Source organism: Orycteropus afer, unplaced genomic scaffold (assembly GCF_000298275.1).
Source record: "Orycteropus afer afer isolate SDZICR_OR568_19922 unplaced genomic scaffold, OryAfe1.0 scaffold00037, whole genome shotgun sequence".
Lineage (NCBI taxonomy): Eukaryota > Metazoa > Chordata > Mammalia > Tubulidentata > Orycteropodidae > Orycteropus > Orycteropus afer.
In genome coordinates this window covers 1,775,858-1,794,207 of record NW_006921624.1, presented here as the reverse complement: position 1 = coordinate 1,794,207, position 18,350 = coordinate 1,775,858, and the positions used below count along the sequence as shown (strand labels likewise).

General features: G+C 36.3%; 1 protein-coding gene across 1 annotated transcript in view; it reads right to left on the bottom strand.

The window, feature by feature from the left end:
- RC3H2 (ring finger and CCCH-type domains 2) overlaps positions 1–18,350 on the bottom strand; it is a 57,836-nt gene that overhangs the window by 35,008 nt on the left and 4,478 nt on the right. Inside the window, exons 2-5 of the mRNA XM_007936630.1 lie at positions 17,313–17,433; positions 13,133–13,366; positions 6,486–6,661; positions 106–306 (exon numbers count right to left, since the gene is read on the bottom strand). Coding sequence (XP_007934821.1) covers positions 106–306; positions 6,486–6,661; positions 13,133–13,366; positions 17,313–17,433 — 732 coding nt within the window. The remainder of the gene's footprint in view (positions 1–105; positions 307–6,485; positions 6,662–13,132; positions 13,367–17,312; positions 17,434–18,350) is intronic.

Below are 18,350 nucleotides of genomic sequence, written 5' to 3'. Positions count from 1 at the left end.
AGGAGTCTAAAAGTAGGACCTCCAACTGGTTGTCTCTTTAGAAAATTCAAGTTCTTGTCAATATAATAGCAATGGTATAAAATCAACATCTCTAATTTCACAAACCTTATCAATGATAGACTGCATGTGTGATTTATGTGCTAAGTCACCATACAGAAGCGAGGACCACTGCTCAGGTGAAATACGAAGTCCTGCTTCCATAGCAATATGTACGATCTGGGCATCATGTTCTCTGCGTAATGCCTCATAACTCCGAAATTCCTCTTTCAGTTGCATCAGGGAAGAGTCTTCATCCCTTTTGGTGACCTAAAAAATAGAAAGGCAAAAATAAAAAGGCCCGTCAGAATTGATCTGCTCTTTTTTCACCAACCAACTCATTCATTTATTTTTTAGGGATGGAGCACTGACCACGTATCAGATACCACACAAAGAAGGTACAAAGATCATGTCCTCACTACTAATTCTTTCTGGAAAAATGCAGAACTTACATAATCAAATATATAGTTCTTGCCTTTAATGAGCGGAGCAGTTGGTAGGGGAAAAAAAGACTTGGAAGCAGAAAATTGTAGTATAAGTGCTATTATAAAGCTCTGGCAATATAGAGGAAAAGCAATTAAAGCTGACTGTTGAAGAAGGAGAGGGATATCACAGGCTCCCCTCAATTAAAGACTATACAATCTGAGTCTTGAAGAACGAATAGGAATTTCCCAGGTAAAGAAATCGAGTAACAGAATCCTAAAGAGTGGCAAGTGCATGAAATAAAAACACAAAAGAGCAGAGCATAGAGAGTTACAGGCTAATATGCAGGGTGGAAAGAAATCAGAGGGCTTTGTATAGTAAGGAATTTGAGTATTTTCCTGAAGAGAATGAGAAGCCACTGAGAACTTTTAAGCAGGAGTGACATGATCAGATTGTTCTTAAAAAACACACTTCTGCAGCAGCCAATTATAGGCTGAGAAATAGATAAGCAAGAAATCCATCCAGTTTAATGACAGATACATAGACCAATGGAATAGAATTGAGAACCCAGAAATAGATCCATCGACCTATAGTCAGCTGACCTTTGACAAAGGCCCAAAATCCATTAAATGGGGAAGAGAATGTTTGTTTAATAAATGGTGCTGGCAAAACTGGAGACCATTTGCAGAAAAATGAAACAAGATCTGTACCTCACACCATACACAAAAACGAACTCCAGATGGATCAAAGACTTAAATGTGAAACCTAAAACTATACTCAAGGAAAATCTAGGGGCAAATTTAAGGGCCCTAATATATGGCATAAATAGACTATCAAGCATAACTCAAAATGCACAAACAGCAGAAGAGAAACCAGATGAGTGGGACCTTCTAAAAATTAAATGTTTATGTGCTTCCAAAGACTTCTCCAAAAGACTCAAAAGACAACCTACAGATTGGGAAAAAATATTGTAATAACATATCTGACAAGGGACTTATCTCTAGAATTTATAGAAAACTCCAACACCTCAATAACAAAAAGACAAACAATCCAATCAAAAAATGGGCAGAAGACATGAATATACACTTCACCAAGGAGGATATTCAAGCAGCCAACAAACATATGAAGAAATGCTCACGATCGTTAGCTATTAGAGAGAGGCTAATCAAAACAACAATGAGATACCATTTTGCTTCAGCACAGCAGCAAAGTTCAACAAGACAGAAAATAAATGCTGGCGAGGTTGTGGAGAGATTGGGACTCTCATACACTGCTGGTAAGACTGTAAAATGGTACAACCATCATGGAAAGCAGTACGGTGATTCCTTCAAAAGTTGGAATTAGAAATACCATTGACCCAGCCATTCCATTACTAGGTATATACACTAAAGAAGTGAGAGCCATGACAAGAACAGATATATGCACACCCATGTTCATCGCAGCACTATTTACAACAGCCAAAACATGGAAACAACCTAGATGTCCATCAATTGAGGAATGGATAACCAAACTATGGTACATACACACAATGGAATACTATGCAACGCTAAATAATGTAGAATCTGCAAAACATTGCATAACGTGGATGAACTTGGAGGACATTATGCTGAGTGAAATACGTCAATCACAAAAGGGCAAATATTGTATCAGTCCGTTATTGTAAAAGTTAAGGAAAGGTTTATCTATAGAAGGAAATTTTTTTTGTTGGTTACCAGGGGTGGGAGGGGAGGGGAGGGACGTTTGTTAGATAGATAGAGATAAGTATTGATTTGGGTGAAGAGAAGGGCAATGTACCAAATGTGAGTGACCAATATGGCAGCATTGAGAATGAGAAAGACATAGAGAGGTACATGGGAGGTACAGACAACAAATATGAACCCTTTTGCACATACAGTACTGCGTTGTCAGTGAAGGCAAACGTGGGTATATGGGTGGATAGATGGATGGACAGGCTGAAAGATTAGGTATGTCTATGAAATGGGGAGTGTATCCAAGAACATATATAGGGTTGGCGACAATGGTCCTGTAAGTTTATGTGAATGATCAGAATTCCTACGTGTATAGTAGAGCTGACAAGGGGCAAGGTTGTGGTCATTGCTTGGTCACAGCCAGCTACCCAGAGGGACTGAGTAGTTGAAAGTGCAGGCTTGGAACCATAGTCACAGAGGACATCAAGCTCAATTGTCATAACATACAATACAAAACACTGTTCCACCTCCTACTTAGGCAAGTAGCGACTGGGATCTTAAAAGCTAGCAAGCTGCCTTCTAGATGCAACGACAGGTCTCTCCTCGTCCAGAGCAAAGAAGAATGAAGAAAACCAAAATTCATGGAAAAAATTAGTCCTAGCGACTAGTACACCACCCGATCTGCAGCCTATGTGACTATGAGACCAGAAGAACTAGATGGTGCCCAGCTACCACTTGGAAGGGGATCTATGTAGGAGATCCTTGACAGGGAGAACAATGTGGAACAAAACTCAAAATCATTTGGTGGGGAAAAAATAAAAAAAAAAGGAGGAGGACCAGGTTTGCTGATCCGATAGAGCCTGGTGGAACCATTGAGATTACGGCCCCTAACTGCCCTTCAGATCTGGAATTGAACCCACATCTGTGGTTTCCAGCCAAACAAGAGACAGGCATATGAGTTGAATATTTACCTCAAGTAGATACTCTCCTTGGAGAGAACAATCATGGGAGAAAGAAGAGCTGCTTATGCACAGGGAGACAGCTCAGGGGGCAGTAGTCCATGGAGTGATGGACACGGGGAAGTGGTAACTATGGGGAGGAAGTGGGAGAGGAACTGCTTCATTGTGGTAAACTGTGGTCAATGTCATGAGACAAAGTATATGTGAACTGCTATATGGAAAGTGAATTTGCTCTGTAAATCTTCACCCAAATCAGAAAAAAAAAAAAAAAAAAAATCCATCCAACTGCTAGGTATAAATTAGCATGATCACATGATTGAAAAATGTTCTGCCACACAAAAGTATCACTAGGATATTTATACAGCTTTAAATTATACTTGACTCAAGTGATTAAAAAAAAGAATTTCAAAAGTTACAGAGTTCTACATATCCTAATGAGGTTGTCTAATTATCCAAACAAACAGGTATCACTCACAACAGATGTTACATACTTATTCCTGAAACACTCATTGCTAACGGCCACAACAAAATCGGAAACTTGGCTAGGATTCAGAACACCAGGACTAGTCCAAGCTCCAAAACTTAATTTGGAGAAACCATTCCAATAATTTGAAACTTAGTCTCCACGTTTATAAAGTGAAACAACCACCCATGATTACTTCACTGGTTGTTTCTATTGGGGGTTGTTGGCACATGAGAGCAATGGTAATGTGGCCCTAAGAACATGACTAGGGGAAATCAAGTTACCATTTGAGAATTAACTTAATAGCATCAGTTCATAATGGATGTAATTCTCTTTGGTGCTCTATGAATATGTTATAGAAGAGATTCAGTGTCCAAAATTCTAATCAACATAATCTTAGGTATCATATCAGTTAAAAAAGAGAGTAGAGTATGATTATAACTTAAAAGTCACAAAAATCTAAATTCTACTGTAACCTACTTTAAGTAACCCTGAGGAAATGAAAGGCAGAATTATCAATCTAAGAAAACAGAAAAAACAAACCCAAAAAGAACCAGAGGATTGCAGCACTCATTCAACCACCACCTACCCTTAACATTTACCCATCTGAGGAGTAAAGGCAGAGGTAGCTAACAAAGCCTGCTTCTATTAAAGGTCTAATAATATTCATCAAAATCACCTATGAAGCTTTGAAAAATGCAATCTCAGATCTACTCAATCAAAATCCCTGGATTTGAGGACCATGTAATTAAAAAGTATTTATGAATGCTTAAGTCTTACTTTGGATAGCACTGAATCAGAATCCCTCGGGATTAGCACTGAGCAATGCATACTTTTTAAAGCTGCACAGGTGATTCAGATGAAAATCATGGCACTAAGAATCATTAGTTTCTCTTGTTCTGATTCTATGCTTAGCAAGCAAAGGCTTGATAACTCTTTTACAGGAAAATATCTACAACCATGAGACTTCTAGAAGGTCATTTAATGGTTGTATTTCTCATTACAAATTAATATAACTGATAATATCATGTATATGACCTTGGTTTGGGTTAAGTCTGCCCCTGTGGAAAGAATCTATTTTATGCCTGTACAAATTTCAAGTCTCCAAGCTGAAGACCAGACCTTAGATAATGATCAGTTTATAAAAATAGAGGTTTTCCCTTTCCCCCACTATCCTAAAGTAGAGCGTTCCTATTTAGTCTTTCATAAGCCAAAATGGCGTAAAGTGAAGGAGCAATTACCCTCAATTTAAATGGGCAAAGTTTTTAAGCATTTCCAGATCCAAAAAGTAACCTAGCAATGATACCCTCCCTCATAAAACTTAATATAACACTAACTGACAGTATTCACAGACACAGTTCAAAGCTATGCCAGCTTAATGCTGAGATGATAAGTATAGTTCCTGGGAAGAAGCTTGGTGATCCCACTCTTGTTGCTTCTCAGGGTGTGCCTGTCTCTTTTAACAGCTAGCAGCAAAACAAATGCTGAATGCTAGTTTCACTTTTTACCTTTATTCTTAACAGTGAAAATCCTCTTCAAATTTCTTTCACTTACCAAAAGAGGTACTAATGTAGGTGTTTTGTAGAAGTGAAATGGCATAAAGTGAACTTTCAAAAAGAGGGAGATACCTGTACTATCCAAGAGATAATAGGTAAGTCAGTATGCAATCCTTTTGTCCCTCCATACACTGTGCTTGAAAGTTTTAAACTACAGGGCCGTGAGGATGAAATGAGAGCATAAAACTGAAATAACTTTTTAAATTAGTGTTATTCAAATGTCAGATATTAGTAGGAGCTATAGATGTATGACAATTATAAACCACAAATCAATATAACTATTACGTGGGGAAAAAAAAAACCAGTAACTCAGTAATACACAACTAATACTGTGTTAGCTGTGTATTGCTGTAGTGTGTTACTTCAGCATGACAAAGAATCTCTGTAATTTGGCTGCTTAGACAAAAACATTATTTGGAAAACCAGAGATTCATTTGAATTATTTCCTTAAGGACATGAAATATGGTGCTACGACTATCAGGCAGAGAGTGTCCAAGTGGAGTTAAGTGAACTCATCTAAATATAATTCCACCATCAATTACCTATTATCTCAAACTGAGCGATCTACCAGAGAACCTTTTACAGCCTGTCTGTATTATTTGCACTCTCGGGGCAATAAAACCCAACAAAATAAGAAAGTTTTGGTTTTAGATTTAGATGTTTTACTTTCATAGAAGCCAATGAGCCTTTCTATTTCTACGTTCTTGGACCTTTCTGAAGCCTCAGTCAAGAATGTATACTCATAACATGCACTAACTTCAAGGATTCAATTTGCTTTCTACTTCACTTAGTACCTGTCAGTGCCAACTATTAGGCAACAAAACGACATTTCTAAATATCAGAGTTCTTCCCTGCCTTCTCAGACTGGGGAAAAAAAAAAAAAAAAAGTAAATGCAGAATGGAGCAATCTCTTCAACTTTTCAATTCCTTATCATCCCTGAGGCAACACACAGGCCATTTTCATATTAAAAGCTTTGATTCTAATCATTAAGGGCAGGAGATAAAAATAATAAAGGAGAAGTTACAATGGTTATCCATTCTTAAGAAATGCTTAGTGTAATTCTTGACTACCTTTTAAAATGGCAAATGTAAACAAATTAAGCTTCTGCAATTCATTTTTACTATTCCGAGAGTCAAGCTTACCAATTTATTCCCTTATGTTCTGCTCTGTTACTGAGATCTTCACAAATGAGCTCTTATTCCCAACAGATACAATCAATGCAGGGAGGAAAAAGGTTCCTTTCTAGTAAGTATTCTGTACTTCTGAGGTCTCTGGACTGGGTAACGACACCTGTCCCAGGAAGCCTCTGTCTCACATAAAGACATGTCTGTCATCTTTAAATAGTTGTTTATTACTTACCTTAAAACAAGAAGCTCGATACAGTAGTTGCACAACATGACCAATGCTTGTTTTTGATGCCTGAGGAAATCTTGGTTCTAGTCTTTGCACAACAAAAAGTACCAGAACTTTCCTTGAGAGAGCGGAACCATCTTCTAATGCTAGCAACACCAGTTTCAAGGCCTCTTCTTGCATAGCTAGAAATATTAAAGTTGGTAACATTAGTTCATGATAAATGAGGAACCCTGCAGAATATGTCTATCATTGTTGTCTTTAGGTCTGTTTATAGTGTCCCATTATCCATACAATCTGTATTCAATTAACACAAAAAGAGGACATCAAACATAAACGAATTGTTTACTTAAAAAATGAACAAGCAAAAGAGATATAATTCAACTAAACAACCAATCAGAACATACAGCAACAAAACAAAGTATCTTCCGTAGGCATTAATAATGTTAGATAATGATGAAGTAAAAGTGAGCTACTTAAATTAAAAAACACAAAGGGAACACAGGAGGCTTATAATAAATGGTAATTATTTTTATGCATGTGACTGTTACTTTGCCTGTATGAATTACTTTGTATATAATTTTAAATCTGAATCTAATCATAAGAGAACATAAGCAAAACCCAAATTATTAAGAATATTCTGTAAACTAACTGGCCCATACTACTCAAGGATCTTAATGTCATGACAGACCAGAAAAGGCTAAAGAATGGTTCCAGATTTAAAAGGCTAAAGAAACATGACAAATTTATGCAATATATAATCTTGAACTAATCTTATACTAGAATAAAATAATGGTAAAAAAAATATTTTTATGGTACAATTACCATATGGTACAAAACTGAAACATGGGACTGACTGTACATTCAAGTACTGGGTCAATATTAAATTTCCAAAACTTAGTGAATGTATTATTGTTACATAACGGAGTATCCTTGTTCTTAGGAAATACACATGTATAAAGTATGCAACTTACTCTCAAACAGTTCAGGAAGGAGAGAAAAATAATATAACAAATATGGCAAAACGAAAAGAAGTAGTGAATGTAGGTAAAAAGTATACAAGAATTCTCCATTTTATTCTTGCAACTTTTTTCATAAATTTGAAATTATTTCAAAATTAAAAGTTAACATTTATTCTCAATTAAAACAATGGAACTTCAGAGCTTAAAAAAGTGATTAAAATCTAGATTCTAAATCAAACCCCTCTTTTATCAAGTGATGCTATTAAAGCCCAGAGAAGTTAAGTTACTAAGCTAAAGTAACACAACTAGTTAACAGCAAAAGTGGAACTACAACTATAGGGATTTTTTTTGAGGTAAAACTCATAACATAAAATTAACCATTAACCATTTAAAAATGTACAATTCATTTAGGGCATTCACTGTGTTGTGCAACCATCACCCATCTAGTTCCAAGATATTTTCAGCACTCCAAAAGGAAATTCCATATCCCTCTTCCCTCCTAGCAAGTAACAATCTGCTTTCTGTCTCTATGGATTTACCTATTCTGGACACTTCATGTAAACAGAATCATACAACATGTGACTGACCTTTTATGTCTGACCTATTTCATTTAGCAGGTTTTCAAAGCTCATCCATACTGTGGCAAAAACAGTACTTTATTTCTTTTTATGGCATAATATTCCAGTGTATGGATATACACCACATTTTGTTTATCCATTCATCAGTCACGGATATTTAGATTGTTTCCATCTTTTGCCTAAGTGAACAGTAGTGCTATGAACATTTGTTTTACAAGTATTTGTTTGAATACCGTTTTCCATTTTTTTGAGGATATACCTGCAAGTAAAATTGCTGGATCACAGGGGTAATTCTAACTTTCTGAGGAACTACCAAATTGTTTCCATAGCAGCTGCACCATTTTATATTCCCATCAGCAATGAATGAGGGTTCTTATTTCTCCACATTCTTACCAACACTTACTTTCCATTTAAAAAAAAAACTCTAAATAATATATTGAGTGTGAAATGGTATCTCATTGTGGTTTTGATCTACATTTTCCTAATGACTAATGATGGTGAGCATCTTTTCATTGGCTTGCTGGCCCTTTGTATACCTTCTATGGAGTAATGTCTACTCAAGTTCTTTGCCCATTTTTAATTGCTTGTCTTTTTGTTGTTAAATTGTAGAATCAAGAATATTTTATAGTTTAGTGCTTCTTGGGAGCTCTGGTGGCGTAGTGCCTAAGGCATGTGACTGCTAACCAGAAGGCTGATAATTCAAACCCACTAGCCACTCCTCGGAAGGAAGACTGAGCAATGTACTTCCGTAGAGATACAGCCTGGAAACCCAAGGAGGGGTCACCATGAGTTGAACTGACTCAACGGCAGTGAGCTTGGTTTTTTTCTTTTTGTGCTTCTTAGGTTAAGGTAAGTAAACATGGAGAAATATCCAAAGATAAGATTTTAAAATTATATATAAAAAAATTATATATAAATACGGCTTTTTAAAATTATTTTTTAATTATATTTTGTACTATGGAAAACTTTAAACACACAGAAAAGTAGGAGTAACAGGTACCCTTAACAAAGCTGTTGCCAAACAGGTTTCATCTACTACTTACGCACTTTTGTACTTTGCTTTGGCTGGAGTATTCTGATGTAAATTCCAGACAATGTATCATTTCATCCTTAAATACTGCAGTATATATTTCTAACTGATAAGGACTTTTCTTTTTTTAATAAACATTATTTTCATACCTACAATAGCAATAATAATTCTTTAATATTACCTAATACCCAGTCCATGTTTAGTTTCCCCTGTTGCCTCAAAAATCTCTTCATATAGTTAGTTTGAGCTAGCATCCAAATAAAATCTGTGTCTGCTCTCCATCAGCACCTATTCTACATTTAAAAAGAAAATCCATTTATTTGCTGAAGAAAAAGACTTTTCTAAAGAATTTCTAACATTCTGTGTTTGGCTAATTTTGTGCTTGTTTTTTTTAACATGTTCCTCAATTCCCCTTATTTCCTGTAAATTATAGGGGTTTGATTGGATTCAGAATCACTTTTAATTGTTGTTGTTTTCTGCCAAGCATATTTATTCTTCCACGTATCACATCCAGATATGCATAAGTTCTAGATGTCTTTCAGTAATGCTAAGATTTATCAGTATACCCATGCTTTATCCATCATTATAAATTTCTACATCAAACTTTCAACTAATATTGCTAACAGCCCACTAATAATTCCTGCCTAGATACATATATTTATTTGGAGATACAAAATTGTGCTTTTCTAATTTTATTTTTTTCTAAATTTATTATCTGGGATTCTGCCAAAAGAGGAACTGCCCCTCAATAAAGAGGAAGTACTCCTGAAACAGTTTATACTGGAAAGGCAGGAAAAAAAATGTTGCACTTTTTTCTTCTTTTCAATTTTCAGAATAATATGTTGGTACCTTAACAACCAATAAAAATAACAATTAATTTTCTCTGCACTATCATTACAAACTCATGAATGTTTATATATGTTTCAATCTATTACAGTCATTATTCATTTTGATGTTCAAATTGTCCCATCTATGACAAGTGGGAGCCCCTTCAAGTTTCCACCTAAGTTTTGACAAGGCAATGCTATCCTGTGATAGCATTTTCACTTTCTAGCACAACACTTCCCGTGCTCATCTTGTATTTTCCAACCCTAGAAATGGAAGAAGGCATTCATCTAACGAATCCTGCTTCTTACTAGTTGGAATGGTGTTTACTAAAGACTCAATCTGAGTGTTGTGGTTATTCATTGCTTCTTTTTCAGTGGACTGATCTAGGAAACATAGAGTTTTTAGAAAAAGAAAAATAAATGAATTCATTGCCAATTCAAATTTAAGATTACAGGGGGTATACTTAAATTCTTTGATTTTACACTGGTATCTTTCTTTTTCTTAAACACTGAAGATCTTAGTTCTTAATGGCATTAACATAACTACTTTATCCTACTGTGTCTGTATAGTAGTTTCCAAATAACAATACCAATAGAATTATGAACAGTATGACTAATGAACAGAATTAAAATTTATTATACCCGCTGCAGTCACGTTAAATCTGACTCACAGCAACCCTATAGGCCAGTGGGTTTCCATGGCTGTAAATCTTTATTGACACAGACTGTCACATATATCTCTCCTGGAGGGGATAGTAGGTTCAAATCTCTAACCTTTCAGTTAGCAGCCAAGCATTTAACCACTCCACCTCAATTTATTATAGGAACTTAAGATCAAAATACTGTGTTCTAAAAATCACCTGTAATAATTCTACTCTGTACGGATATGTTCCAACTTGATATAAGTTTTTAAAATTTTAGTTTTAAGGATTGCTTTGTTTTATATATATATATTTTTAATAATTCTGTAAAAACATTTATATAGTTTCAAACTCTAAAGTATAAAGTAAAGTACATTCAGAGAGGCCTAGTGTCTTTCCTTTGGTTCATCTCTCTTCTATTTTATTTTTCTGTCATTGTTTCCTATGGAAAATACAAGTAAGTAGATATGTTTCTATCTCACTCCCTTTTGTATATAAAAATTAGTTATTAAGTACATTATTCTATGCCTTGCTGTTATTTTTAAACTTAATGTATCTTGAGATCACATCCTAGCAGAATATATATATTACACCTTCATTTTGTTCTACAGTTGTATAGCACTTCATTGGAAGGATATATCATGGTTTATCAAATGAGTCCCCTATAGTCATTTGAGTTTCTTCAAGATGTTTGATATTACAAATAGTGTTTTTATAACTTCATGCAGTTTATTCTTTTTGCTATATCTTTCTGACAGATTCTTAGAAATGGGATTACTGTGCCAGAGGGTAAATGGATAGGTGATTTTGCTAAATATTGCCAAATTTAAGTTTGTACCAACTCTGCATTTCCATCATTACTGATGAAATGACAAATCTGTTCCAAATTCTCAATTTAAACACAACCCTGCCAACAGTATACTGTCAAGTGTCTGAATATAGGCCAATCTAATGGGTGAGAAATGGAATCTCAAGATAATTGTAATGTATATTTCTCTTAATTTTAGAGAGGTAGAGTATCTTTTTATGTTTTGAGGGCTATTTGCATTACTTTTTAAAAAAATAACTGTGATTTGGGTGAAAGTTTACAGAGCAAATTGTTTTCAACAATTCTATACCTTTTGCTTTGTGACATTCATTGCAATACCCACAATGTAACAGCATTCTTCCTACTTCCTCACTGTGTTTACCATTTCTCTTTGTCCTTCTTTCCCTTCCCTTCCTGCCTTCAAAGCTTTATCCTTAGGCAAATGCTGTCCTTTTGATGTTGTATGGTTAATTGTTTTCATGAGCCCATACCTTCCTGCTATTATTGTTCACCTTACAGGCTTGCCTGTACTTTGCCTGAAAGTTTAGCTGTGGGGAGTGAGTTTGGTTCCAGGATTGAAGGGTGTCTAAGGGCAATAGTTTTGGGGGTTCCACCAGTCTCTATCAGACCAGTAAGCTTGTTTCTTTCTTTTTTTTTAATGATTTTGAGTTTTGTTCCACATTTTTTCTCCCACGCTATCTTGGACCTCCTATTGTGATTCTTTTCAGAATTGTAGCACTAGTAGTCAGGCACCAGCTAGTTCTGGTCTCAGGGTCATGAAGCCTGGTGTTCCTGTGTCTTTTTCTTCACTCTTCTTTGCTCCAGATGGGTAGAGATTGCATTACTGTTTACTATAAATTATCTATCTACATCTTTTGCAGAATTTTTATTGGGTTGTTGGTTTCTTTCTTCTGAATTTTTTTTTTTATTGTGATTTGGGGTTTACAGAGCAAATTCATTTTCCATAGAGAAGTTCATATACATTTTGTTTCACAACACTGACTGTAATCCCCGTAACATAACAGCTCTCTTTCCACTTCCTCCCTGTGGTTACCTTTTCCCTGTGTCCTTCTTTCCTATGCATTCCTGTCCTCTGGGGTATCATCTTGTGCAAACACTCCCCATCTGATCTCCCATTGTTGATCCTTTGGATTCTTAAAAGTGCCTTGTATATTAGTTATATTAGCCCTTTGTGATATAATTTATAAATGTTTTGCCCACTTTGTCATGTTTTTACTGTTTTTCATGTTTTATGTGATGCAAATTAAAAATAATTATATAGTCAAGTATCAGTGTTTTCTAGAAGACAACACAGAGACTACTTTATACCCTTGAAATAGGTAGATTTTTAAAATAAAACAGATAGCACTAACCATAAAAGAATCATCATCCTTTGGTGATTTTTATTTTCTTTTTAATTTCTACATTTTTCATGTTTAAAACAGTCAAAAGCTTTTGACTTTTCTTCCCTCATGAAAAAAAGAATTTAGTTTTCCTTTACTTACTACCTACCTGTATAATCTTGAACCTATCTCTAAATTCAGTTTTCTAATTTGTAAAACTGAAGCTGTCACCTATCTTAAAGGAAGCTGAGGCTTAAATGAGAAATCTATTCTAAAATATTGAAGCACTGTCTGTAATATGGATTATAATTAACAAAAATTAGTCTATGCTTAATTATGTCAAGATTTGAAATGTATGAACACAGGATTTGAGTCTCAGAATTCATGCCTAGCACTAGAAATTGGCATCCTCAAGTCCTGATAGCAAAAAAAGAAAAGCGGGCAATCACTGTAATATTACTTCTTACCTGGTCCTAGAAACTGGCATCCTCGAGCCCTGACTGCAGCCCACAAGTTTGCAGACAATTGCTGAGGGTTCTGGTGCTGTAATATCAGTTCTGTCACAGTTCTTTCTCCAAGTGATCGGGCTGCTCGCATGGCTCTTACACGACCTTCTTCCTCCACCAGCTGACAGTTGACAAGGGTCACCAGTTTCCTTTGCATTGGCCGGCTCAGTGCACTCTGGTTCAGACTAGCTACACCTTTACAAAAAGAGAAACAAAGGGAACTAAACTTTTTAAAAATAAATAAATAAGTCAGCTTCCATTATCTGTATTTAACTATTAAGCCATATCTAAGAAGTTCCTTTAAAGGTACTTTCATTTTTTCAGCAGTTGAGTATCCTGTCTCTGCTTATTACTATTGTGTGATAATGATGAACCTTTCTAATTGCTTCAGGTTTTATTAGGCATCCTGTCCTCTAGATTGCACATGGCCCCCAAAAGACAGTACTTAGAATTTATGTAGCTTGTCCTCCATCTTCACTAAAGCATTGGAGGGACATTTATAGAACAATGAATCAAAAGTTTAACCTATAAATAACCATTGTACACAGACATTTAGAATACTACTTAATAGTAAGCCCTTAGATCCGATTTTCTTTTAGCTATTTAAGGATTTTGTTTCAGAATTTTTCCACCCTCTCCACTTACCAATTTTATCATTCAATTCATTAAGAACAAGCATCAATCTTAAAAAATAAACAATCTTATTGATCCCTCTCCCCTTGACAGCTCTGTCCCACTTTTCTCTCTTTTGTAATAAATCCTCAAGAGCTGTCTATATTGACTGTCTTCCATTCCTTGCTTCACAATCTGTAAAATCTATTGCAATTTGGTTTTTGCCACTGTGACTTGTCAAGACAACAATTACCTTGACTTTGCTAAAATTAATGACCATCTTTCTCCTTATCTTACTCGACCTTTTGACAGCATTCACTATAGCTGATCACTCCCTAGTCTTTAAACACTTTAGCTGGCTTCTACAACATTCTACTGGCTTTCTTCCTTGGTTTTCTTCTCTTCTGGTCTGCTTTCCAGTTTCATCTGTTCTCCCTGACCTCTTATGTTTTTTTTTCCCAAAACTGTAATTTGGATGAAAGCTTATAGAGCAAATTGGTTTTCCATTCAGCGATCCATTTATATTCTGTTTTGTGACATTCCCACACTGTACCAGCATTCTTCCTACTTCCTCCCTGTGCCACCCTTTCCCTTTGTTCTTTCCCATTCCATCCCACCTTCCTAGCTCGATGCTTGAGCAAATGCTGTCCTCTTAACCTCATATGCTTGATTGTTGTAATGAGTATACCCTCCTTATATTACTGTTTAACTTGTCTACTGTTTGGCTGCCAGTTGAGTCAAGGGGTTAAGTTCAGACTGTAGCTTGAAGAGTGTCTAAGGGACATAGTCTTCATCAGACCAGTAAGCCTGGTCTGTTTTACGATTTTGATTTTTGTTCCACATTTTCCCCAACTCTACCTAGGACCTCTTACTATGATTCCTTTCAGAGTGGCCAGACTGGTAGCTGGATACCACCTAGTTCTTCTGGTTTCAGGGTCATGGAGGCTGGGGTTCATATGCTCCATTAGTCCTTTGGACTGTTTCCTGTGTCTTTGACTTTCTTCACTCTTCTTTACTCCAGATGGAGAGAGACCAACAGCTGCACCTTAGATGGACATCACAAGCTTTTTTTTTTTTAATTGTGATTTGGGTGAAGATTTACAGAGCAAATTCACTTTCTATACAGCAGTTCACATATACTGTGTCTCTTGTCATTGACCAGTTAACCACAATGCAACAGCTCCCCTTCCCACTTCCTCCCCATAGTTACCTCTTCCCAGTGTCCATCGCTTCATACACTCCTGCCCCGAGCTGTCTCCCTATGCATAAGCAGCCCTTCTTTCTCCCATGATTGTTCTCTCCAAGGCGTGTATCTACTTGAGGTAAATGTTTAACTCATATGCCTGTATTATGTTTGGCTGGAAACCACAGTTGTGGGTTCAATTCCAGACCTGAAGGGCAGCTAGAAGCCATGGTCTCAGTGGTTCCACCAGGCTCTATTGGACCAACAAACCTTGTCCCCACCTTTTTTTTTTTCCTCCAAATAATTTTGAGTTTTGTTCTACATTGTTCTCCCTCTCTATCAAGGATCTCCTACACAGATCCCCTTCCAAGTGGATGACAGTGATAGCCGGGCACCATTGAGTTCTTCTGGTCTCATAGTTGTATAGGCTGCAGATCAGATTGTGTACCAGTCTCTAGGACTAACTGTTTCCATGAATTTTGGTTTTCTTCTTTCTTCTTTGCTCTGGAAGAGGAGAGACCCATCGTTGCATCTGGATGGCAGCTTGCTAGCGTTTAAGATCCCAGTGGACATCCCAAGCTTTTAAGACTCCAGTTCCTACTCCCCAAAGTAGGATGAAGAACATTGTCTTTGTGGACTATGTTATGCCAAGTGACCTTAGTATCCCCTGAGACTATGGTCCTGAGCCTCCATACCCAGCAACTTATTCCCCCAAGGTATTTGGTTATGACTAAAATGTTTTAACTTTGCTCCTGTACGCTATTACATTCACAGATGTATTTGTAGTACATATAAATATATAAATAGAGATATCCTCTATCAAACCTATACATACACACACACACACACACACACATATTCATGAGTATAGTCCCATTCGCTTTCTACCCCTGTTCAGCTTGAGTGTCTGTCTATGCATCTACTCCTAAATTATTATTACTACAAGACTTTGTATGTAACAGCATTCACCTTTATTGCCTTTAACTCTTGTGCTTCTCCCAATCTCTTCCACTGCCTTGATAATTTTGTGCTGACCTCCCTCTAACTGTGCATTGGCTTTCCCTTCATCCAAGTTAGTATCTACTTTCTAGTTGGTGACTATCCCTCCCTACCCCCCTACCACCTGACCTCTTAATTTTCAAGGGTCCCAGGTCCCAGTCCTTGTTCTCTTCTTGATCTAAACTCACTACTCAGATAATCTCATCTAGTCTCACTCTCTTAAACATCATCTATATGCCAGTGACTCGCAAAGTTACAGCTCCTCATCTTCATCCTTAACAACACAAAATTCAGATATACAATTGGTCACTTAACAGCACCCAAATAAAAATCAGACATCTCAAACTTAATATGACCAAAATTCAACTCTAGATCTTCCTACTTACACCTAGTCTACCTGCAATAGTCTCTGTTTCAGTTAACTGACCCCTCAGTTGCTCAGAGTTAATCATACTTGACTCTGCTGTTACTGTCATACCCCACATCCAATCATTTAGGAATTCCTCTTGGATTTCAAATATATCCAGACTGACCACTTCTCACTACCTCCACTGTTACTTTCTTGTCCCCAAAGCTTCTTAACCCATCACCCTGCTTCTACCTTCTACCTTGAATTCCTCACAGAGTAAACAGTGATCCTTTGAAAACATCAGTCAGATTATATCACTTACCTGCTCACAACCCTGCAACTACTCCCAAGTAAAACTCCCAATCACTCCAAATAAAAATTCAAGTTTTTAAATGGCTTCTAAGGCCAGGCATCATGTGTCTCAGTACTTCCTCTCATTTCACCTCATCTCATACTGCCTCCCCTCTCAATTACACTGCTCCAGGCAAACTCTCCTCCTATTCTTTGAAGATACTAGGCATGCTTAGGGGACTCTGCACTGGCTATTCCTTCTGTCAGAGAACTTAAAATAATTTACTACATTTATATGCTCATCTCTCTCAGTATCGTTTGGGCTCCATGAAGGGGTGACTCTAACCACTAAGTGCTAAGTAAGGTTTTAATGGATGACTGAATCAAGAAAAGTATACAAGAGGCTGTCTTCATAAGACTTAGCAAAACTAATATTCTGATACAGTACCATTAGTGTAATCAATGAATACAAATATTGTATAACTCTCAACATATAGTATCTGATGAATTCTTAAATTAGTAACATCAATTATTTTCAGAAAGTAATACAATATAATGTTCTCATGAAAAAAGTTTTTCTAAGCTCTCCCTCAAGCAAACTCACTTTCCAAAACTTGTATCATTTAATAGGACATCAACATCACATCTTCCAAGTATGTAAATTAACAAGTCCCATTCACCAGTAAAAATACTTTTCATGAATTTACCTTTTCCTCCACTTAGTGGTTTTAAGTAGAGTGCCAAATCTTCAACACATTTCTTTGCAACCTCATAGTGTTTGTTTTCACCTAGATTACTACTCAATTTTATTGACTGATGATCTGGTACCTAAGAAAAAGAAAAATTACAGAAATACATTCATCCAGCCCATGTAACTGTTACTTATAAACTTGATGGCAATCTTGATGAAGATAGAAGTATAATATAGAGATATGCCACTTAAGTTAAATTTAAACCAAAGTCCTAGCCTATTTTCCAAGAACCAAGAACATTTTACTTAATAGCAGGGACTAGGTAGATTAATGATGAAGGGAAAAAATGCAAGTCATTAACAGTATTAGTATTGCATCAACGCTCATCTCTTGGGTTTGAAAACCATACAACAACAGTGACAAATAATAACATTATGGGAAGCTGAGGAAAGTTACATAGGTTCTTTGTGTACTATTTTTGCCACTTTAGTAAGTCTAAAAGTATTCCCATAATATATCACAGACAGTGTTTCACTGCTACTCATAAGGTTTTCACTGGCCAATTCTTTGAGAAGCAGATAGCCCCTTCCTTCTTCCGAGCCTATCTTGGTCTGGAAGCTCCACTGAAACCTGTCCACCATGGGTTTCATTCTGTTGTACAAAGGGTCACTATGAGTCGGAGTTGATTCAACAGTACCTAGCAACAGCAACAAAAATATTCCAGAATAAAAATAGGGGAAAAAAGGACTTTTTTCCCTCATAGCATTTAATATCTTCTTACCACATTATTTACTTATTACATTTATTGTTTACGGTCTGTCTCCAATGTTCTGACTCAAAAGGTCAAAACTTGGGTTATGAAGTGCAGCTCTGCCACTTCCATAACTGACCTTGAATAAATTATTTAACTGCTCCAAAATTAAGATGAAAATCCTATTTAATAGAGCTATTATATATAATTAGGAGCTCTGGTAGCATAGTGGCTAAGACACTTGCCTGCTAACCAGATGGCTGGCAGTTCAAACCCACCAGCCACTCCTCGGAAGGAAGGTT